Source organism: Protomyctophum bolini (genome assembly GCF_963924005.1).
Source record: "Protomyctophum bolini genome assembly, chromosome: 10".
Lineage (NCBI taxonomy): Eukaryota > Metazoa > Chordata > Actinopteri > Myctophiformes > Myctophidae > Protomyctophum > Protomyctophum bolini.
In genome coordinates this window covers 29,721,622-29,746,707 of record NC_137871.1, presented here as the reverse complement: position 1 = coordinate 29,746,707, position 25,086 = coordinate 29,721,622, and the positions used below count along the sequence as shown (strand labels likewise).

At 41.4% G+C, this 25,086-nt stretch overlaps 2 protein-coding genes across 5 annotated transcripts; one reads left to right on the top strand and one right to left on the bottom strand.

Moving 5' to 3' along the window:
• Positions 1-2,570: 2,570 nt before the first annotated feature.
• atp1b4 (ATPase Na+/K+ transporting subunit beta 4) lies at positions 2,571-9,343 on the bottom strand. Of its 2 annotated transcripts, XM_080774487.1 has the most exons (10): positions 9,298-9,343; positions 8,633-8,687; positions 8,306-8,390; positions 7,241-7,451; positions 5,370-5,498; positions 5,141-5,245; positions 4,494-4,693; positions 3,987-4,043; positions 3,706-3,798; positions 2,571-3,578 (listed from the first exon to the last, which is right to left on the bottom strand). In XM_080774487.1, the coding sequence occupies exons 3-10, from the start codon at positions 8,384-8,386 to the stop codon at positions 3,417-3,419; spliced, it is 1,038 nt and encodes a 345-aa protein (XP_080630613.1). In that variant the 5' UTR covers positions 8,387-8,390; positions 8,633-8,687; positions 9,298-9,343; the 3' UTR covers positions 2,571-3,416. The 2 variants fall into 2 exon arrangements, with proteins under 2 accessions (XP_080630613.1, XP_080630612.1); XM_080774486.1 differs by lacking the exon at positions 9,298-9,343 and having other exon boundaries at positions 8,633-8,834.
• Positions 9,344-11,646: 2,303 nt separating this feature from the next.
• tmem255a (transmembrane protein 255A) lies at positions 11,647-24,042 on the top strand. 3 transcript variants are annotated; one of them, XM_080774483.1, is made up of 10 exons: positions 11,647-12,311; positions 13,727-13,869; positions 15,098-15,160; positions 17,506-17,595; positions 18,442-18,507; positions 18,741-18,829; positions 19,055-19,126; positions 20,004-20,166; positions 20,551-20,694; positions 22,626-24,042. In XM_080774483.1, exons 1-10 carry the CDS (start codon positions 12,248-12,250, stop codon positions 22,767-22,769), a joined length of 1,038 nt encoding a protein of 345 aa, XP_080630609.1. In that variant the 5' UTR covers positions 11,647-12,247; the 3' UTR covers positions 22,770-24,042. The 3 variants fall into 3 exon arrangements, with proteins under 3 accessions (XP_080630609.1, XP_080630611.1, XP_080630610.1); XM_080774485.1 differs by lacking the exon at positions 19,055-19,126 and having other exon boundaries at positions 11,653-12,311; positions 22,626-24,041; XM_080774484.1 differs by lacking the exon at positions 19,055-19,126 and having other exon boundaries at positions 11,653-12,311; positions 18,741-18,830; positions 19,999-20,166; positions 22,626-24,041.
• Positions 24,043-25,086: the final 1,044 nt, after the last annotated feature.

Sequence of the window (25,086 nt, the reverse complement as noted above, 5' to 3'; positions counted from 1 at the left end):
ATATTGCATGACTCATTTTCCCCACAATGGATTGAAGACTAGATTGCTGATCCGAGTTTGGCTTTGTTAAACCAAATGTATTCTCCCATTGATACTGTGGTCATTGCAGATGTGCAGGTTCTGAAGTGATATTTTGCTGATTCCCCTCTGTCGTTAAATCACTCGATCCCCGTCTTTCACCGGCATTTCTGGCCAACTAAATCTCTAACCCGCTATTTCTGTGTCCCCTTTTCTCTGTCAGCTGAGGAATGCTTCCTGGACTCTGATTTGAGCTTTCTGGTGCCCATCGCTGTGGGCGTGGCACTCAGCTTCCTAATCATCCTTGTGCTTATCTCTTACCTGATTGGTCGGAGGAAGAGTCGCACTGGCTACCAGTCTGTATAATCCAACTCACAGCTGCTTCTGCCTCTCACCCGCGCAACTCTCACAGTCACCGCTGAAACACACACACAACACACACACAACTCTCACAGTCACCGCTTAAACACACACACAACACACACACACACACAACTCTCACAGTCACCGCTTAAACACACACACACACACAACTCTCACAGTCACTGCTTAAACACACACAGAAAGAACTCTCACAGTCACCGCTTAAACACACAACTCTCACAGTCACCGCTTAAACACACACACACACACAACTCTCACAGTCACCGCTTAAACACACACAGAAAGAAAACTCTTCCTATGGAGGCAGCCTTCCGCCCTTTTCCTGTTGCTTCCCTGGCATCCCAAATTCCTCCTTTCCACTTTCCCGCAGTGATTTTCCGCTAATATCTTCTCCTATCTTGTCCCTTTTTGTAATTAACTTCAACCGCCACTCAACAGTGATTTCTGTCACCAACCATCGCTGTTTTGACACCAATGACTGACTGAATTACCAAAACAGATTGATATTGCATCGTTTGCATGTTATTGATGGTCTCTGTTATTAGCCATCCACGTCCTCTCAGAAAGGCTTCCAAGAGGCTGTTTATTCTCACTTGTTTAATGTGCTGTACAATATATCTATGTAAATGACTCTTGTATAGGATGAATTATGTTTTTTTTGATTACTTGTTATTTCATATAACGCCATGAATGTATGAGCAAGCTAATAGAAACCTTATAACATTATTATGCAAACCCATTGTTTTCTTGATACAACATTCCTTTTAATTAATTCACACTCATCCAGTATTCATATCGGAGTGATGTAGCTTTTGCACATGCTCACATAAAGGTAGCTCAGTGGAAGGACACTAACTTTTCAAGACAACTAACCAGCATTTTCTTTTGTAAAGGTAATTTTTGTGTAATATATTTCTTTCACTGTTGCAAAGTCCCCTCTCAGGGAATGGAAGATGGGATGTGTTCTTAGTTGTGGTTGCCCTACCTTTGCCCTTAAATGTACATTTCTCTCAAGTAAATTACATTAATATTAGTTAACATTTTGTAATTGTATTGTGGTTGTGTCCTCACCTGTTTTAACCTGGCCCTGTTCTTTCAAATGAATGACAAATTCAAACTTTCAAAACCCATTAGCCAGAGGGCAGCAAATTAGGTTTTTGCAGTTAGATCATGGTTCTGGTCGAGCAATTGACTTGGCCCAACATACACCAACACACCACATGATCTGGCCTAAGCTACCATGCTTTAGTACAGTTCCATTAATAACATGAGCCATTATGCAGTTATATGAAAGTTATGAAATCTAATATCTAGCTGTTTATTAGTCATGGCTTTAGTTTTGATTCAACCCTGGTTCCACACTAGTACATGTGATCACACATTCACTCTCCCACTAGATAGCCTTTTTGTTGCACTTTTCAGTTGCTCATCATGAAGCTCATCTCCATCTGATGAAGAATCTGGTATAAGCTTGTTGAACATAGTATGTGGGGAATACATTAAATAAAGCTTTCTTGTTTTGTATCACTTTTCTCTGACTTTGTTTTGCTACAGCTTTTTTATTGCAGTGCTGCAAAAGACAAGGTCATATGTCTTGTGACAGTAAGCCACCATTCAGTACGCAAGTACACTACATTGTGAATTATTCTGTGGTGTCTTCTTGACTTTGAACAGTAACGTGATTTTTATGACAGTGGCATGACTTGTGCTTACTATTATTGGCGTTCCACAAAGGCGTTCAGCAACAATAGATTCACATACTGTTAATCTTGTCTATGAAATGCTCAGTCAAAGGACTTTTAATACCTTGTGCATTAAATTTGATTGGATACGTTCTAGTTCTTGATAACCACTGTGAAAGGTTAATTTGTGTGTGGGTGTGGCTGTGTGAGTGTGTAGGGATTCTTAATTATCACCTACATAACGGGCTGTACTATGAACTGGCCTAATGTTATAAAGATACACCATAAGTCACATGGGAAGGAAACTGTAGCCTATTTATTAAAGAACTAATAAGAATAAAATCAGCAGGAACAAGGTTAGTATTCAGTGTGGATAGGATTAATTATATGACCAATGTGTTACTTCCACATAACAGATAAAGGTTTCACAAAGACAAACTAGTTCACAGTATCTCTTCCTTTTATTGATCACAGTCACCTGTTGTAGTATATTTTCAAAAGCAGCCAGATGTTTTTACAAAAGAGAAGGCAATAAATGACTCATAGTGCTTATTTCATAAATGTAATATAATAATACTGACCTACTCAACAAAAAGGTAATACTGTATTTGCATACATTTATTATTGTTTTACTGTGTAAGTACAGTATAAGTCCTGTTTTCATGATAATCTTGGAAACCATAAAATATACATGTTTGAAAAGTATGCAAAAGAAATTAGTACACACTTTGATGTCACACCAAGTGTGTCACACAACCATATCCTATCCTTAACAGTATTTGTAATTGTCTATTAATGTTTTTAAGTTACTTTGCCTATCTAGAAGAACTAACTATTGGGCAGTGCCTTCTATATTGTGAATTTAATTATATTAATGTGCTAATCATTACAAAATGTCATGTATTCAATGGGAATTCATTCTCTACATGTATGGTGCTCAGCAACACTGTTTCAATGAAGTGTGTGTGTGTGTGTGTGTGTGTGTGTGTGTGTGTGTGTGTGTGTGTGTGTGTGTGTGTGTGTGTGTGTGTGTGTATGTGTGTGTGTGTGTGTGTATGCGTGTGCGCACATGTGCCAATGAACGCATACTCCAGCAACATTCTCAGGTTGCAAAGGCAGCTACATGTACAAAGTGTGGGACGATGATGTCTCCAGTGACATTCTTGAGGAATCTGCTTTTCTAGCTGAAGGCACATTGACATATGAATGAAAAGGAGCGAGAGGGAACCCTATGTAATATATGTCAAATAACGGTTCAACTTGAGAGTTGTCATAGATTTTTCTCATCTAATGTTGCCATGGGAGCATCCCACTTGATGTGCTCATTTCGACCTATGCTCCTACTTCCAAGTAGAAGGTAATACTGCCCTGGTAGCGGTCATTGGGATTATCATTGATGATGCCCTTGCCATTGAGCTTGCACTGTATTTGGATGTGAGTGTCATACTGTACTCCTGAAAAGCGCACGGCCACAACCGGTGATGAGTAGTTTACCTAGGAACAGGTGAGACATGGGAGGTTTGGGTCAAGACGAGCCATTATCTCAACAATAACAAATATCATGAACAATGACGTGAATGCGCACAGCAGTTTGCGCTGAAGGTATGAAACCCTTACTTACATGCCTTAGCTTCCCATAATATGGAAAGTACTTCATGTCAAAAATGCTTTTAGGAAAGAACTGGAGTTCTCCCAGGGCTTCTGGTGGCCCTTTCTGAAAGAATGAAAAGTCACATTCTCTTGACTCAAGCCTAATTCATATTTTAACTGTATGACTGCGAGGGGCACTGTCGTATGACAAAATATAAATTAGACTTTACAGTAGAAAAGTATCATCATGACACTTTCATAGATAGTGTTATTCCCAGTTTATTGTGGAATAAATGATGACTCTTACTGTACCTTAACTCCGCAAGTCACATTTATTGGCTTGCCTTGACCAGGTAGGTACCCAAGAATCTACAAGAAGAGAAATCAAATATAATTGTCATCTCAAGATGTGTAGTTTTATGTTAGGGGTATCATTTTCTGTTTTTGTTTACCCTATGCAAATAGAATCTTCACATCAAGCAGAGACAATTCCTGTATAATCATGTTTTAAGTATTTCAAATCACACTCAAAGGTTCATTCATACAATGAACAATTATGCTGTTTAAAATAACTTTAACTAAACAGAATTTAAGCTGGATATGATTGTTTATACTGTTTAGTCTCTCAATCCCAAAAATGGCCACAAGAGGTCACTGACAATGTGAAAATCCTGAATGTTGACTTTACTCTGAAAGTGTACAAATGGGAAAACCCAGGGTTATTCTGTGTATTGGCTGCTCCATGATGCTTGTGTTATGTGTATTAATTAATTCTGTAACAGCACGGCCTACTAATACAAGTAATTGCACTTGGCTTACTCTGTTCATGCGTAGGAGGATGCATGGCTTTCCCTGAGAATAGCCATAGTTGTGGTCCTGGAGACCTGAACAGTCCCCCAGCCAGGACCTCTTGAACTGACATGCTTTTCGCTCTGAACTCTCCTCCAAGTCCTCCTGCATGGAGTACCTCTCCTGTCCACAGGGGATATTCTTGCGCTCCTGAGTACTGTCACTATATGCTGAAAGTGGTGAACAGTTTGTGTGTGTGTGTGTGTGTGTGTGTGTGTGTGTGTGTGTGTGTGTGGGGGGGGGGTTGGGAAGGGGGTGGTTGGGGTAGGAGAAAGAGAGAGAGGGCATAAATAAGCCACGCAGCCGCAATGCCCTGCCAGGGCCAGGCCTCTGATTAAGGCAGCCTGACAAAAGCAGGGTGTGGAGAAAAAATAAAAAGAAGCATTCAATGGCTGTGCTCTAACCACAAAGAAGCTTCCCTTCCCAGAATGCCGTGCAAGAAGCAGTTGGAATAAGGGACAAAGGTAGTGGAGGATTAACTCACTGTGTACCCACTAGATGATTTCAACACACACCCAACAACCTCATTGCTTTCTGTCCAACACAGTTGTCTTCTCCCACCACTAAATTCTGTCACCTCTATATACAAACTGTATTATATCAAGTGTCTGACTCACGTTTCAGGTATTCGTCCAATGCCTTTGCATATTTCTTCCAGGTCTTGCGTTCAGAGGCGTTGAAGGCGATATCATGGCCTTCATGGTGTGGGGCCATCGTCATACCTGCCAACGGAGACCCACAGACAGTCAACTGTGCCAACACTGGACAGGGGCAATAGAAAGCAGGAGGAGGAACTTGAGAGGTAGGGGGTAAAGGAGTGGTGGCAGTGGAGGAGGTTGTATTTACCTGGTGGCATCACTCTGTCATTGTATGTTGGATGGTAGGGACTAATGGACCACATAAGGCAAAACATACAGCCTCCAAACATGGCCGCCAGAAATGTATAAAGTGCAGCGTAGAAGAGGAGGATGAGACCTGAGAGGTAAGGAGAGAGAAACAGTGAATGATGTTAACGCGTGTCCAATTCTGTGTGTCCTATCTGGACTCAAGCCACTGTCCTTTCACTAATTTGTTTAGTCATACAAAAGTTCTGTCTCTCTCCTTGTCTGGAAATGAAAATCACTTCAGTCATTATATGTGTTTTAAAATCAAAACCCACTGCAATCATCTCACATGAGGAAACCTGCATAGTAAACCCTAAGAACTAGCGTTGTTTCCCATTTTTTCAATTAACAGTCCATTAGCAACCAATCAAACCATACGTGCCCCAAATTAAATGGCTTTTGCTGTGCAGGGCAATTTCACAGGGGACTGGTTGCAGCCAGCCTTGCGTTCCCCGGAGCGACAAAGGCCTTTCTGTTTAAGCTCAGTGAGAATTCTCTCAGCTGTCCTTTCACTCAGGAACACAGTGAACCTCCGGTTGCCATCGTAGTGAAGGTCTTTTGCAGTCATAGAGGCCCAGCCAGCTCCAAGGAGCCCCAATCACCCCACTCTGGTATTGTGTCCCCTCTTACGCACTCCTCTCACAGGACACACATCACAGACTTCAACTCATGGCCTTTTCTTCGACAGACACATGGGCCCCACGTCTTCACAAGTGTGCAGCGCACAGCGGTTATGCTTCTGAAATGAGTCTTCAACTGGCCTGACTCTTCTTCCTTGGTACACATCCCAGCTTTACGCCATTAGGTGATGCCTGGGGTGTTTTCTCTATGCTGTTGGGTTTTGATTGTCCACCGCGTTGTACAGTGAGTGGACATGGGGGTTGGGAGCTCGAACAGCGTCACACAGCCACTAGCCTAGAATACTAAAAGGCTGCTCCATCATCAGTGACTCAACAAATCCCTCTAGGCATCCACCTCTGCCAAGAACGTTTCTTTAACATGGCGTGGAGCCCTAAGAAAAAAAACACTGGAGCATCTCTTACGTGTTTGACTGCAACTGAGGGTCTGCAAGCATGCTAAGGTCAGCTATGAGGTTGCTGAGGCTTTGGGAAAGAGGCAGTAGAGAGCAGGCTAAGATGTATGAGGAATGTGATTCCTGGCCAGTGCAAGGCCCTGAACAGTGCTCTCCCACTGGGGCTACGTCCCCAGGCAGTCTGTTTTTGTCGGGACGGTTCTGACTTGTCCACGCACCTATGTAAACATTGAGCTTGAGGACACACACACACACACACACACACACACACACACACACACACACACACACACACACACACACACACACACACACACACACACACACACATACACACACACAGCACAGTGAGGCGAGTCTGTGGACTGGGGAGCCATTTCAATCTCCCTTAAGAACAATAAGCCATCAAGACACCATGTTCGTTCTCGATCACATGGAGACTGCCTGCCAACTGCTGATTACAGCTGAAATACACTCAACTGTATATGACAGAAACAAACATGCACGAACAATGATTAATACTGTACATCAGTGTAGCTGAAAGTATAATATAAATGTATTTGTTTCTGACTTTCAGATTTCCTTATGTAGAAAGTACCCCCCCACCTTGCACACATACACATGCACAGATTACACACACATACACGTGCGCACGCACGCATGCACTCACACACACACACACACACACACACACACACACACACACACACACACACACACACACACACACACACAGACACACACACACACACACACACACACACACACACACACACACACACACACACACATCAACTTACTCCAGCTCTTTCCGGTGCGCCCCATGAATTCGCGGGTCTCTGCATTCCACAGGTACGTCTTAACGCCACCTATTTGCTGGTACAGTGTCCTCTGGGGTACAGGCTTGCGCTTCCATTTTTCAAAGTTCAGGTCCTCCTGTTCCAGGGGCCGATGTTCAGCCAGTGTCTCCTGCTCCTCTTCCATGCCATGTCTTTTTTCACTTGGATGCCGCTGAGAGGGAGACACAAGAAATGGGAAAAACTCTGAAAAGAAGTTCCTGCCGCACATTCTCGATCACTATTTCTTTCTTTTTTTTTACTCAATCCAATTTCTTTCATATAACGACAGCCAATTTGGTGAAAAAATGTGGCACAAATGTTGCCAAGAATTCTATCAAGTTTTTCTTTTCTAAACTACAACGCCAAGTATTTTCACCGAATCGCACTGCATGTTCATGGATATTGCACTGCTAGTCCCGTCCTCCTTTTCATCAAATTATAACCCCGCTGGGGACCTTTCTGGCCCTCTTTGGGAGAGATGATCCTCTCTGATTGGACCCTCCTGCTCAGAGAAGCAGCTGCAGACATGCAGAGATGGGGGGTCACACTTTGACAGCCAGATGTTACACACTAGACTCTCAGCGTCCACACATCCCCAAGGAACCATGGGGTGCTTCATAATGTCACCGCAATTTCAGTTCCTATATATGTGTGTGAAAACGTGTCTTCAGTTGTAGGATGTCTTTATAGCTTTTAAAGTAATCAGATATAAAAGATATGTATTTTGTGCTCTGAGGAAGATTGCATGCAAGATCCAAACGTAAGTCATTATTTGTAGTCTATATAAATCTGAATAAAAAGGCTTAAACTGTCCGAACTGCTCTTCTGCAACAGTTTTGTATGCTGTTGGAATTATGTATAAAGTGTCAATGAATCCATTGCATTATGTGTTAAACTATTGCTATTTATACTTTACTTATTTCACTAATAAGCTATATACAAACTAAGACTAATATTGTTTCTACATTATTATCGACATAGGAAACTGTATGTGTTTTCAATTTCATCCTTTAGAAGTGGACTTACGCTGATGGATGATGAGTGTGGATGAGGTTTAACGGGCGCCTCTTCATTGGCAGCCCCTCCCTCCGTGGCATTGGGCTCCATGAATCTTCACAGAGGGAAAGGTACTTGTTAAACCAATCACATCTACCGTCCCCTTCGAATTAAAGCGGCACATGCATGGTGGCATCTGCAAAATTGTTAAGCTATACAATACACATATAGCATTCTGTCTTTTTCAGTCAAACTTTTAACAAACAATGTTGAAAGTTGAATTTCACAACAATGTCGGTGGTTAACTCTAGGCTATTCTAAAGTATTACAATTATATATATAAAAAAACGGACATACCTGAAGTTTTCTTGCGATGAAAACGTCGATTAATATCTTGAAACCCGCTGTACCCCTGCAGGAACGAATTCTAAGTTGGTCACAAAGTTATTGGGGATTTCATTAGAAAGTTTTACGCACGCAGTGGGAGACGGGCATTGGAGAACCTCCTCTCAACTAGACGCGCATCATAGTGAATGAATGCTCGAGGGAGCAAAACTGGGGGTGGGATGGAAAGTGCTCTTTTTCTTAATCCCCAAAGACCTTTTGGCAACGACCGGGGCCGTTGCACTGCACTGCATTCTACACACGCACACCAAACTCCCATTGTCCGTTGATCTGGACTGACTGCGACGCACCGCCTGAAAACAATATTTATAGCTTCAGTATCTCACCACAACGTGCTGTTGTCAATCACCGCCTACCAAATGAGCAAATTAAGACACACGTAGGCCTATCTGTTGCATGCCTGCATGCATGTTTTAGTGTTTTGGTATAGGTTTTCTTTAATGGAGACTGGATGTTTAAAAACTTTCCCCCTTTTGCAGGCTCCTGATATAACAGTATACAATATATAGGCCCTATTTTAGAAAATGGTTTCCTGCAGCCATCATGTAGGCCTACATACCAGCCCATCCGCGACACATTAGGCCTACATACAGGCTGATACTGCGCCATATGCTTACCATAGGCTCTGCCTGGTGGGACTTCAAGTATACAGGCTATAGTCCCTGGCCCTGCGCATATCTGTACTCCAGTCACGTAGCGTTCTCTTACCCCATGTAAAAGTACTCTAGAAGAGGGGGACTTCTGAGGTTTTTTTCCCTCTTCCTTTTTTATGAAAAGAGATATTGCGTCATGGAAAAAAATCTATTCTTTGCTATTGTGTGTGTGTGTGTGTGTGTGTGTGTGTGTGTGTGTGTGTGTGTGTGTGTGTGTGTGTGTGTGTGTGTGTGTGCGTGCGTGCGTGTGAGAGAGAGAAAGAGTGTGTGGTTACAGTAGCCTAAATAAGGTAATGATTTAATCAATGAATTATGCACTTATAAGATAAACATTCAATTAAAAACGTTGCATAAATTATGGATGGAAGAGCATAATAAAATTAATCAGTAGCCGGCTGTAGCCTATAGTTCTTCAACTCTAAGGCACATACCCATGGTGTTGAAATCAGGATTGATCTATTCTCCTGCATGGAAAACTACAACCATATACTTTCTGGACCTGCAGAATAAATCGAGCCTATATAATCATTTCATGTCTGAATTACTTTTTCAAGTTCAGGAAAATCTATAGATGAATGATTGTAGCTACATATCAACTGAGTTGATTTGAGAATCAAAGTTAAGACCTGGGTCAAATAGCAACCCAAAATAATCTGGTTTAGACTCTAACCAAAATAATCTGTTTAAAAACTAACCAGATTATTTGATTAACTCTAACCATTAGAGTGTCTGCCCTGCAACTGGGAGGTCGGGGGTTCGATCCCCGGCCGGGTCGTACCAAAGATGGGACCCAGTGCCTCCTTGCTTGGCACTCGGCATCAAGAGGTAAATCCCTGCGACATACTATAGCGTCATGACCAGGGGGTGTACTTAGTAGTACTTGTACATCATGCAGGGGGCGTACGCTGTAAACTGCCTCACTCTACAGAAACAGGAGAGGCTCCTGCCCTCATGGGCCTCATGGCTCCGCAGTTGCTATACTAGCATGGCATTATGCAGGCACTGGCACTACATATAGTGGTGTAAAGTAACTATGCACATGCACAGAGGGAAGCTTCCCCCTCCAGGAAATACATGAGAGAGAGAGAGAGAGAGAGAGAGAGACAGTGGCTAATTGCTATTAGCATCATCAGGAACATTCACTAGACTACCAGTCAGCCTGTTCAAACCGTTGCCGGCCAGGCAAATGATACAAGAGCATCGGGAGCACTGAGTATCTATACCACCATGCAGACTCTTGGACAGTTTGTGTTTGTCAGACTGATGAACAAGAGCTAAGTCTGGTGACACTGCACAGACTGAACTGAAATGTGTTTTAATAGGGATTTTATTTATACACGTACAGTCATGACTTATTTATATGCACTTTAGTCACATTAATTGTAGGCCTCTCGTGCAGATTAGTCATAGGCCTATTATATATGCACATTATGTCTTTAACTGCCCTAAGCCCCATATAAGATCGAATTTCATCCACCTTACTTGATGTGACAATAAAGATTGATTCTGAAGTAGGCCTATACTTTTTTAAGTACAATTTTGATTTTCTTTTTTTTACTTAACTTTTCCAATTTTCAGTAGGCCTACTCATTTCAGAGGCAAATGTTGTACTTTTACTCCACTACAACATTTGAAAACGTATAGTCACTATAGGCTACTTTGTAGCTTGTGTATACATTTTGATTATTATTAGAAACATACATTGCCCACTAGCCTATTTCGGACATTTGAGAAAATAGCCGATATATTGATTTAGAAATTGATTTATCAGAGATTCTGACACACACACACACACACACACACACACACACACACACACACACACACACAGGATATTACTACTACCTAGGCCATGCATAGCTTTTTAGGCTGCAGCTGACAGCTGATCTTGTGCTTTTGCTTTTCTGAGACTTTACTACCGGTATTTCAAAGTAGCCTAAACCTTAGCCATATGGTTCACATGACGCCCGAGACAGTCATGTTTCAGGGCTACCTAAACCCTAAATAAATAGATCTTATTATTATCATGCGCCTACAATGATAACTGTATAATGAAACAAAAGCACCAAAGCATTGGACATGAATTACCTTATTATTTGAAAGGGATTAAAAGCACATTATTGCTATATGTGTAAATCATTGTTTTGACACGCGGGGGCGCTCGACGCGCACTGAAGACGTCTCCTTTTAAAAGCCTAGTGTCCTCAGACCCCGGTGAGACATCCGGTATTCGGCTGGCCGCGGCGCTGGCTAGTCCTATTTATCCAAGAACTTACAATACAGGACTCTATTTATCATAAATGCATAACCTCTTATTTAAGTGATTTGTGACTTAATTGATTTTAACTCAACTCAACTACCTAGTATAACTTGAAATTTGAATCGACTTGCGGTCTTTATCTATCTAACAGTTAAAACTTAACAACACTAATGATGATGATAGGCCTACTACTAGGCTCTATTAACTATTATAGTAGCCATATATTAAAGCTAACGATATTAAAATGGATCTTTAGCCAATGTTGAAAATCGGATTTGAAGTTGAACTAGCAATGCATGGGCAATAAATCATCTTCTCCAGTATACATGTAATTCAAGCTGCTTGAGCATGCGCACAGTCAGCAGCGACTCTAAACTCCCATGGCAGAGATCTGTACTGTAGGCGCAGAATAGATAGATGTAAACGAGACAGCCACTCAGCCAGGCAAGGCAAGGCAAGGCACGACTGCAGCGAACGGGGACGGCTGGGCTGGTATCAGAGAATGCCACTGCAAGCAAAGATCCCGTCTACGTTAGCTTATAGCTGCAAAGAGTTAGTTGGTCCGCTTATCAGGTATTTGGTTTTTAATCTGGAATCGTAGTTCGGTTGGGGGTTCGTCCTGTGAGTGAATCACCCCCCCCCAAAAAAAAAAACATGCCGCCTGTGCAGAACCACCACCAACAAGCCAGCGGAGTAACTCTCTCCGACACTACAATGGGTATGTGCGCGCAAGGTCAGCGGCGTGGCGAGTCAGCGACTTGATCAAATGGGTGTTGTACTGTATTGCTTCAAGGCTGTGGACACATGGTCATACGTTATGTTGTACATTTATCCGGATTTCCCCCCCTTTTGTTTTTGCTTTCGGTATTGGCCTCCCTGGTTCTAGTCGATTTTTCAACAGCCCGTGTTCTAAATTGTTAATGTTACCACAGCGTAACGGAAGCCAACAATTCGACCAGACTTGTCGAAAATATAAAACGGGCAGGCAGTCCCCGGTATGGTGACTCCGGTCACGACCTGTCTGAGGTCGGCACTGCAGGTGCGGCAACCGTAACCTATTCTAGACTGGAAGTGAATGGTGGTTTATATTGGTTTGGTTCTTCGTCTTCTATCATTCGCCTATAGGCCCTATACTGACTGACTAGCCTCATGTGCTTCGAGTTTAGGGTGCCATGTGTGGTTGTTTTGGGCTTCACCACCCATGCGTTTTCAACCTTTATGTTCATAAATATAATTGGTTCTCACTCATATAAGATTGTAGGTATGTCTACTCGCTCTTTGTGTCTGATCAGAGGTGGGCTGTTGACAGTTAAGAAACCTGCCTAGTACCAATGACATCATCCAGTGTGCTATATCTTTTGGAAACCCCATCGATGATGTCATTGGTAGGCAGGTTTCTGAATTGTCCATACTAGCCCACCTGGCACCTTTGACACATGAAAGTGATGTGCTCCTATCACCCTACTATTTGCATAAAGTGGTCACATAAAACATACAAAGAAAACAAGTTATTTTATGATGGCTAAAATTATTATTGCAGCACATTGAAGTAGACATGCCAACCATCAATGTCGTCAGACAAGTATAGGCCTATCACTCTGCATAATTGTCAAACTTGTCATAGCCTGCAGTTAATGGGATGCAGTTCAACTGATTATCAAACCTAAGCATGACTTTTGTTTGTATTAGCAGTGTACTGGTTTAACAGGTCTAGTAGTATTTTAAGAAACCGGCACTACAAATACGTAACTACTAGGTAATTCAAATCAAAATCAAAATGTTTTTTTAGCTCTATCAAAACAAATTCAAAATGTGTCATTTCTGAAAAAGGCATAAAAAAGCAATGCCTCTTTATTCCAAAACTAGGGATGCACTATATTGAAATTCCAACATAAACAGCTTGAACGTTGAATGTAGTATATTTGTTATTTAAAAATGTTCCAACTGGTTGACCCTTTTGAAAGCTTCCCAGGCAAATACTTCTACATTGGATCTGCAGCCTTCAATGATTATGATTTTCTTTGTGGCTAAAACCTGATATATTATTTTGATATAGGTTCGATATCACAGTTTTAGGCCAACACCGATATGATGGCTGATTAAATTAATCGTGCATCCCTATCTATCTACCAGGTTCCTTCAAGAGGAGGAAGAGGAAATCCATCATGGTCACAGTGATGCTGCTCATCGTATCCGTACTTATCCTCATCTTTGGCCTGGCAGCGACTACCAGAACACAGAACATCACAGTGGGTGGCTACTATCCAGGAGTTATTGTGAGTGACATTTAGCCATCTAGCATCATGCTCAGGGCCCCCCATGTTGTGAATGTCCACACTGAACCAAAGTGTTTCCACTGAGCTCTTCCTGCTCCTGGACTCTGATGTTCTTAATTACCACTGGTCTCTGAGGGGTGAATGTTCTCCACATTCATTATTCAGCATTACTGGCATTAGAGTGAGGCAAGTGCTGCTTGTTCATAAATTTGTGTTTTCCACAGTCCCCAAGCCTTCAGCGTTCTGATGTTCTGACATTTTTGAGGACCTAAAGTAAAAATCACACCCGTGTGAAGTGAGTGGTGCAACTCCGTGTGGGGGTCCCCGGGGGGGGGGGGTTTGTGTTTGTGTGTGTGTTAGGTTGCGCACAGGTGAAAAACAACCATGCTGTTTTCGTGCTCAGACGCACCCACCCACGCACATAGTTCCTTAAGGGAGTGGTTGCACCACTCAAAAAAAACTAATCATAATGTATTATGGTAGGTGATCTATCTGAGAGTGTATAAATGGAACCAAATAGACCCTAAGTCATAAAACCTTGATTTTACTATTTAAATTGGGGGTCCCAGAGATAGAGATGACATTAAATGGGGGGTCTGTAGATTAATGCATGTCAAACTGGGGGTCCTTGAAATTAAACGGGTTGAGAATCACTGCTAGAGCCGTATAAGTCTGGGTCCCTGGCATATTACTTCAAATGGGGGGTCCGCGGGCTAATTTGTTCTGCTTTTAACTGTGTTCTTGTATTGTGTTTTTAACCTGTATGGCGACCTTGAGTGCCCTGAAAGGCGCCTTATAAATAAAATGTATTATTATTATTATTATTAATTTGGGGGTCCTTGACATGAAAAGGTTTGGGAACCACTGACCTAGTTGGCCCAGGCTACTGGCGTAGCAGATGCAGGCACCTCATGTCCCGGGTTCGAATCCCGATCTTGACGACCTTTGCTGCCTGTCAGTCACTCCCCTTCTGCTGTCCTATAAATAAAGGCATAAAACCCCCAAAAGTTAAGTTAGCCTTTGAATAATAAAAAAAAAAAACAGGAAAGAAAGAGTGATTTAAAAATTCAAAAAATGAAACGTAAAGAAAAAAACGCAAAGCGCACTGTGCAGTTGTTTAATAAGAATGTTAAATGGAAAATAAAATGAAATGCCATAAAATTGTGAGACATTATGTGAAATGTTTTAATAAGATTTGTATTTCTAATAACATTTCCTCTCATTTCAGCTTGGGTTTGGTTCTTTTCTGGGAATTATTGGAGCTCATTTGATAGAGAACAAGAGGCAGATGGTAAGAAGATTTATATTACATCCTTCAAGATCACTTACAGTGCTGCCATATCATGCTGTTATATCATGCCATTATAGTCATACAGAAGACTAAACTTTATCACTCCAAAATGCAATTAATTCTAAGAAAATAGCTGATCTACTAGCTTTGTGAGCTTGTAAATTAATCCTTGCTCGGCCATGTGACCCATAGGGCACATGCCTATTTACTGTTTCATGTTGCGTGAGGTCGCTTGATCATGTACAAGTACATACCCCAGCCATGTTGTACAAGTAGGCAGGGACTTACTTACTTCTTACTTAGTACAAAGCAGGGTATATCACATTTTTATAGTCTTTGGTATCACCCAGACAGGGAATCGAACCCCGACCTAGCAATCTCAGGGTGGACACTAGTCTGGAGTCTAACCACAACTGAGCTGGTTTGTGAGTTTGAAGATCTGCTACTGTCTAAAAATCTTATATTTCTGAGAGAGAAAGTTTGTAGGAGAAAACTTTCGCACAACTAGAAATCAGGCGTATGCACATGTGCGTAGGCCAGTGGACATCAATGAAAGCAATAAGGTACACCCGCACACTGTGTATTTTCTCGGTACATGAGTATTTTCTTATGCCTGAGGAATGTCCGGAGGTACCGAAACGTTGCTTCATTAAATAAGAAAATACTCATGTACCAAGCAAATACACAGTGTGCAGGTGTACCTTATTGCTTTCATTGAGAGAGAAAGTTTAAAAACATTGTATGGCACAACATATTTTCAGATCTGGGTCCGGAACGTGGCCAAATACAAATGCGGATCCTTGACATGAACAGTTTGAGAACCACTTTGTGTAGCAAACCCTAGCCAGGTTCAGAGGTTGTTGTCGGTCTGTGGGGTGTTTTGACTACTGTGTATCAGAACAAGGCTCCAATGCCTCATGCGAGATGCAGCCAGAAATAGAAGGCTGTAAGCGGAGGAGGACAGATGTCCACACTGGAATGTGCGGAAGGAACTGCAGATGAGGAAAGAGCAGTGGGAGCTGCCATGCAGGGTCTGCCACTCTTGAAATGAAGAATGGGTTCTGTAGTGTGATACCCTCTACCTCTACTTTCCCATAACCCCAGCCAGGATAATATGTAGCCTAACTTCAGAGTGCAGTCCCACTCTCTGCAGAATGCTTGCCAATTCAGTCCACAACATTGGCAGCTTAACTAAATGTTTATTAAATTGGAATTATATATTTATATTAGGCTACGTGAAACATACATTACCAATAATATGATATATGGCAGGTGGGTCACATAACATTATAGTTGACAGTAAACAAAATTATTTTAATTTGGATTTACTTGCAAAATGATGTAACAAAACAAATTTAGATCCAGGGTTATTAATACATTATATTGCTCTGATGCAGTATGTGATATAAATAGAGGCTCAGTCCCTATAGGCATTCTTTAGGTTGTGGTTTGCAATGCATTGTGCAGTTGGCTACAGAGATCTTGAAACGGTAATGGGTGTTAATTCATGAATGTGATCTTACAGTACCGCCTCCCTCCCTCCCACTAGCTGGGGTAGCTGCAGACGGGGTGGGGCGACGTGTAATTGAATATGTTCATTGAGGAGTGAAAGGAAGGGAGTTGGATGGGAGAACGGGCGTCGCAGTGCCTATGAAGTGGGCACCTTGCCAGCCATGGCAGCCACATCACACGTTGTCTCATTTATTGGAAGCATCCATCCAGTCAGTTGAGCAAGGTGTGTGTGTGTGTGTGTGTGTGTGTGTGTGTGTGTGTGTGTGTGTGTGTGTGTGTGTGTGTGAGAGAGAGTGAGCGCATGCGTGTGCGTCTGTTTTATTATAATGTTTTATCATCTAGCTTGTACCTCAAAAAACAGAAAGAGGCAGATGGGTGATACATTAATAATCTCTAGCAGTGGTTTTCAAACTTTTTCAAACACCAATCTGCAGGTCGAAATCTCAAGGGACACCAGTATTCATAGTGAAAAAGTGTTGCATTGTGGTGACATAATGTATTGTTTTGTGACATACCTTATTATTGTTTAAATTAAAAACCAGGATGCCAGGTTGGAAGTGGTTAATAGAACATCATTTTCTATATTCAGTGGAACAGCTAGTGATGGAAGTAATTTCAAATGAAAACTTAGAGCTTGATATAATTTGGACTGCATTGAGTCCTCTTACATACTATTACCGTAATAATAATAACAACAACACCTGGTATAATTAGAGTCTACTTATACATTATATATTTTTTTATTAGACTATCGAATTAATACAATAGTCTACTTAGTAGACTAATAAAACCATTACTCCTTTTGAACACCTTTTTATTCTTCCTTTTCACAGCTGGTGGCATCAATTGTTTTTATTAGCTTCGGAGTCGTGGCTGCCTTCTGCTGTGCTATTGTTGATGGAGTCTTTGCTGCAAGGCACATCGTAAGTACCACATTTTACATAACACATCTAATTAATTAAGTTGATTCATTAATAAATAATATATGCCCTTTGGGCCCTTTTGGGTGCCGGACTATGCATGCACGATGCAAGTCGGGAATACACGCATTGTGCAATATCTTCGTGCTGCATGACCACAGCTCTCGTACTTTATGTTCCATTGTACACAATAACACTTACTGTACACCTATCACATTAGTGGCAGAATTGATAATCCGTGAAGGCAACTGGTCAGGTTGGCCAATCAGAGAAGCGGTGTGTCCTCCACAGGATCTGTGCTTTCTCTGCAGTCCCTGGAACAGATAACTGTTTTGGTTCTCGCCTCTCGGACACTGTTTGGCCTGTTGAATTGCCACTCGGCACTGTTCACCCCTTGGTCATATGGTTTGACCATGTTTGAGGCGGTTTGGTCCGACAGCGCCAGAGTTATGACACGCACTCTCTCTCTCTGTCTCTCTCTCTCTCTCTCTCTCTCTCTCTCTCTCTCTCTCTCTCTCTCTCTCTCTCTCTCTCTCTCTCTCTCTGGCTCTTCTAACCTCAGCCAAGTTCCCTTTGAGAAATGTAATTGTTTGTATGACTCAGATGCTTCATTGATATCTGCATAAAAGTTGTCATATTATTTTTCTCACTCTCCTGGACCCCAGACTTCAAAAGTTGTTCCGGAGCCTCTGAATGACACTTTTTTTTGTTGTTGAAATATTTGTGTTCATTAAAATTTTCCTCAGTGTTCCCTTAACCTTGCCTCCAAAAATAGACGAGTATGTAGTATATATCTCTGTACAGGTATGTATTCACTGGATGTTTGAGTAACGGCTCGTTGTACCACAGGATCTAAGGCCATTGTATGCTGGTCGCTGTGACTACCATTCCAGTGAGACTGCATCTGACCGTGACGTAAGAAACACACGTGTTGCTTTCAGATTGCTGAAACAGGATGGAGTGTTAAAGAACGTTTTAGAAATCCTGGGTGGGAATTCTTTGTCTGCATTCCAAAGTCTTGACATTATATGCAATGCAATAGGACATGGTAACTAAATGTCTGCTGAATGCCACCTTGTGGATAGGGACATTGTTCATGAGGTCTGTGAGTCCTCCAATCGGACATAAAGTGTTTGTTTGTACTTTAGGTACCCTGCCAGCCATCAGCACGCATGTCCTGCAACCTGCGTGTGAAGAGCAACACCTGCTACTGCTGCGACCTCTACAACTGTGGGAAGTAAGTGTTTAACATCACGACTTAGTGCATCAGCACCTGCCCTGGCTTGCCTTTCCAGTGGTGTGAAGGATTTTGGCTTAATCTATTGTTATCTATATTATGTTTCTTTGAATGTTTGAATTTAGTAAAGTTGCATATAATAGATTTTAGTTACTTTCCTTGTTTGTTGAAAACAAAAAATATATATATATTCTGGGTTCAATTGTATTTTTACCTATGTTTCAGAGAACATCCTCTTATGGGACTTCAGAATAAAGATCTTTTGAAAAAGTTTAGGAAATCGTCCATGATTTGGAAGTAGGTCCATTTCTTTTAGCCCCGCTCCACCCTCCCCGCCCGGTAGCCATTGATGATCAATCCATGGTGTTGTCAGTGAATGATGAATGTTATGTACAGTCTGCGTGCTTGTCATATAAACCCACCCGTGGTAATATGTGGTTGGATGGCATCTCTCATGCATGTCCTCCTGGCTCCTTTTGTCTGTGCCTCACACCAGACCAGGCGTCAACCAAGCTTACTTTCCTGCAGCTCTCTTAAGTGGTTTCCCCATCCACAATGGAAACCATTAGAGGTTTTTATAGGCATGGATCTGCTCAATGTCTATAAATCAAGCTGTTCATTATGTCTGTCACTCAGTGCTGAAAATGTTGCCTGTGTTACAGCGGATATATTAGGCATATAACTAAATGCTATTAAAACTAAGTGAATATTATTTTGACATGTCTGTATTGTCTCATGCCCGATCAATGCCAGATTTCTGGGCACGATTATGGACAATCCTAGCATTTACAGATGTTTTACTTTTGACCTATATTTTGACAAAAATGTAAACATCTTCTCAGTTTGAAAAACATAGATTTGATTAAAAGCTTGAGAACATTTAACTATTTTACGTAACTATTTAACCACTTCAATGTATTTATTTTTAAAACAAGCTAGTAGATTCTATTATCTTTGAAAGATTTTGACAACTTTTGAAAATGTTCATTCCGTAATGACATGCCCAGAATAGGGACGCCGGAGTTAATGTGGTTAAGAATCGAGACTCAGTGGCTGCATAATTACCCTATGTTGAAAATGTCAAAATAATAGATATCATATCGGCCAGACCAACATATGGGTCCATCCTGTCTTACTTCCCGTCTCCCTGTTGCTTCTAACCCCACTGGGCCAGCCGGGTGGAAGTGATGGGCGGCTACCATGAATACACAGAGGTTAGGAGTTGCCAGGACGTGGTGCACCTCTACCACCTGCTGTGGTCCGCCACCATTCTCAACATCATCGCCCTCTTCCTGGGCATCATCACTGCCGCAGTGCTGGGCGGCTTCAAGGACATGGTAAGTCAAGACAATGATTATACACATCGCCACCAGAGAGGGAGGAGTGTATTGATCACTCCCAATAATACTGACCACCTGGATCACAAATGGAGCCCGGGAATAAACAATTTTTACGTTCACGACGTCCTCCAAGCCGTGACTTCAGACGATTTAATGAGGAAGTCGGGTAGTTCTTCTTGTTCAGATGCCCAGATTGCCCATTGTGCATTTTAATGTCTGTCTGTCTGTCTGTGTGTGTGTGTGTGTGTGTGTGTGTGTGTGTGTGTGTGTGTGTGTGTGTGTGTGTGTGTGTGTGCATATGCGTGCGTGGTGCGTGTGTGCGTGGTGCTGAGAAAACTGAAAACTAATAGCCTTCACCCTTGATGTGTCTCTTGCTCACAGATACCCTCCCCTGACTCAGAAACATGTGAGACAGAGACGGTCACAGCTCCGCTTCCCCCAGAGCCTCCAGTTCCCAGACCAACTCTCAACCCCTACTACAACACTGCCCCCTGTCTGCCACCCTACACGGCATACGACCTGCAGGTAAGCCTGTCATTGTTTGTGTGTGTGTGTGTGTGTGTGTGTGCACACGTGCAATTGTGTGAAGCATATGTGTATATTGTAATATTGTCATACTGTTTTTGATTGATTGATTGAAATATTTATTAACAGTTTGCAGAATTACAGTACATTTCAAGCACAAACTCTATACAAAGACAGTCAACTGTGAGTGGACGACCCAGTTAAGCATGACACTTGTTTACAAGAGGGTCCACCTTGTTCAATTCATCAAAATATTTAGAGACTTACAAATAGACACTTCTATATATAGCCAAAGAACAGAACAGGAATTCATCATAAAGGAGGTAAAAGGGAAAAGAAACATATACAGTGAGGGGGGGAAAGGGGTGGGTGGTGGGGATTCAGATTTTACGGAGGCCAGTTTCGAATTGCAGCCGTCCGTAGGTGCCCTTTGTAATAGTTATACATATTAAAAGTGCAGTGCACATAAGCCTTGGACACAGCAACTGAACTGTATCATACCGTATGTACTGTATGCAGTACTGCTCAACTGACGTCAATGAATGCAGTGAATGAAGCCATCTCGCATGTCTCATTACAGACAGATGACAGCGGTGAATAGTTTCCAAATCAAGTTAAACGCTCATCTTGTTGTCCTTCTCGTCTTTCAGATTCTTTTTTCCCATTGCTGTGTGGTTTGCTAGATGTTTCTTTTGTCAGCTACGGGTTCAGAGCCAAGCCTTTTGTTTATTATAAAAGACGAGGCATTCAAAACTAAAATGAAAATGTACCGGGTTTATAGGCATATGTAGAACACAGCGATAGTTTACCCCTTAATGTATTAATATTATCCAGCAATATGAAAACTTTAGCGCACCTTGACAAATATGAATATCAACATTACATACCATTTGCCCCAAAATAGCCGATCTACAGGCTCACAATGTGTCGCAACATGACACATTGGACTGTTACATCAATAGGCCTAATTATTAATGACAGATTCATATGGTAGAAGTCTGCAATTTGTGACTATAAAGCACAGAGATGTTTTGTTTTTTTCTATGTGAAACTGTAGAATCATTTTATTTGGTATAGTAATTTATTATTCTGCTTTTCCGCTCACATGAACTATTCAGAGGGGGCATTTCTGTCAATAAACTGTAGTATTCAGCCATTCATTGACAATAAGATGTTTACATTTATTGAAATACGAATAACATGTTTGGATTATCTTCCTTGCAGAACGAGTGTGTAACACTTCTTGTATGAGTTTAAATTATGTATAATATTTTAATCTATTTTATTTATATAAATAAAAGCATTCTCGCTAAATCCGGCTTATTTACGCTGTATTTTATGCGTGTGGTTCATTCATATTTAAAAATTGAGTTAATTTTATTCTTTGGTTAATTAGAAATAGATAGTGACAGCTGATCCCTAATAATAAAAAAAACTATTTTCTGTCAAAAAAGAGACAATTTGACAGGGTGATGCATTAATAATGTATAGCAGTGGTTTTCAAACCTTTTAGGCCCCAGGCACACCAAGTCACCAAAGGGACACGTCGAAATGTTGAACGTTTTCATAGCAAAATTTGACGTTCTACAAGCTCACATCCCAACGCATCGTGAGATTGTTGTAGCTCACAAATTTCTATAAAGAAATGTGTGTAGAAACTAGAAAGGTGTATGACTGTACGTACAGCAGTCAGCAGGTGTGTCTGTTTATTGAGTACTGTATTTTACAACGGGCCACAGCCAATCAGAATCAAGCAACAGGACTACACGTTTTATAAATTGCAATAATGTGTGGTTGTCACAAAATCCCAAGGCACACCTGGACTTGTCTCACTCACGGGCCATGGCACACCGTTTGAGAACCACTGATATTCAATATATATATAGTATATACAAATGTGATATTCAAATAAATGTTGTGTCTGTCTGTAGGGCTCCAGTATGTTCCATGACTCCTCAGCTCTGTCAGATGAATCCCAGTCTGGACCCAGTCATATGTGGCCCACTATGATCCCACCACGCTACTCCCCTCCTTATTACCCTCCAGACGAGAAGCCCCCACCATACAGCCCCTAACACAATGGCTATCTTGGGGGGGAGGACGGGACACTCTACCTTCTTTTGACAGCTAAAATGGCAACTTGGGTGTCGATGGATGCTGTTTGAGCCTCAAACATTTCCACAATCTTCCAAGGCAGCACAGCCAGAGCTGTGACATGTACTGTACAAACAAACAAGAGGTGAGGCATGAGTCATGGTTGCTCTGACTATGAGTGCCATTCATTGCAGAAGGCTGGAGGTAGGCTGTGAAGACACATTCATCCCAACACAAGTGAACCCCTGGCACAACTTAGACTGCACCTTTGCGTGCAGCATGCAGAGAGAGACGGCCTTCTAGACTGTTCACATGTCTGCCTTAAATAGGAGTTCCTTCTCACCTGGATGTTAATGTGAACAGACAATCTTGCTCCTCCAGCTCATGTTTAATGTTCTCATAGGTGGGGCAAATGATGGTCCTTAGGACACGACTAGTGTGGGGATGACGGGTGTGATGTGTCTTGACTGGGTCTGACATAGATGGTGAATTTAGTGTATTTTCCGAGTTTGCGTATTTAGTATTTTTCTGAATTGATGGGCGGTTGGATGAAAGAAAAAAAACTTTTTTTTAGAGGTTAATAACCTGTTATTCACTGTACATTATGCAGTATTTAATGTTCGATGTAATACAGGTATTACATGCTTATAACTTACTACACAGTACAGTACAATATACAGTTGCCCTTATACTGTAGCACAAAAAAAGCATAGTACTGTATCTTAGAATCTAATAAGTTAAGTTAGGTTAACAATTCAAATATTTATTGAATTAATCTGTAGACAAATTTGCAGAGCAAAGTGTTTACAAGATATCCTATTGTATTTAATTGTGAAGGCCAGCACCATAACATTACACTCTTAGCCCCTGTATTGTATCTTAACTACGGCAAAGGGAGTAAATATATAACACCTCTCCATCTCTACATTATATTACACTTAAAAGCAGAAATGTGTTTGGTATGTTTCACAGATAAAAACAGATAAACAGCCAATCTCATAGTAAGGAACTGTGCTGGTTTCACTGACTTTGAACTTGCCCTGGACTAAAATGTTTTCCATCAAGTTAGTAATGTAGAACGATAACAGGCACTTAATAGTTCATGTCAGAGAAACCTTGTCGGCTTTAATTTGTCTTGACAGCACTTTCTCACGGGCAGAAGAGGGCTGATTAAAGTGTCTATTGTTTGTTTTTTGCCATTAAATGCTGTTTTGTCATTAATGTGGCATCATTTTCTCAAAATGAAAAACTGGATGCACTGATATGAAATGGACATTCTCGATCTCAACTAGAGGCTATAACAAGTGTCACAGCCCCCTGTAGTTTGGCCTACTAGGGCCTGTGTGGTTTGTTAGGTAGGCCTAGTCTTGTGTTTTCCACAGGTCCTGCCGAGTTGCCAATCGGGTGCATGGGGAGCACCTGGCCAGTGTTCCCAGGGTGCACTATAAGAGGCTGGGTGTGGCCACACTCTGGCTCTCTCTCTCCTTCCATGAGAGCAGCATCTTTGCACCATTCAACACCCGACACTACATACAAGTACACGTGAGTTATGTGAGGGAAATAAGTATTCACACTGCAAAGTAGGTGCCAAAGTAGTAATGGTCACCTGGACTTTATTTCCTGTCATATTTATTTTGTCTTGCACATACCCTACAATAGAATATTGGAAGCATATTTTGTTTCTAAAATAAACTAGGTTCTCTTATCTTCTCATACCTACTGTAGCACCCTCAAATATTTTTTACATTGGCACAATGTTTAATTATAGTATATAGAGTATATTTCTGTTAACTACATTAATTAACCCTGGCAGATCTACAAGCTCATGTCACATCACAATGTTTGTGAGATGTAGATTTTTGTATATTTTCAAGAACCCAGTGTCAAATAAGGCTTAAATTACTTATAGTATAAGATAAGATGGAATTTACAAACAGAATATCCATGATCTAAATGGCTTGTCTGTGTGGTAAAGAAGTTACAGGTTAAGTGACTATTCTTAAATATTTTCACTTCAGACATGACTACAGAAGCTATTAAGCCTTATTCATACTTCGCATGAAGATGTTGTGCTCCAAAAATTGGTTTACAAGCTAACCGTGTTTCATGATGCATCATGTTGTGAGCTTGTAGATCTGTGGTGTGCAACTTGGAACAAAACGGGCAATACAATTTGATGACAGGTACAAGGGATTTATGCTGTAAAACTGCCAGTTTCAATCCCCTCCACTGCCTCCAGATATCTACACTTGAAAAGAGAAAGCTCTAGTTTGAGTCATTTGCATTTCTATCAATTGT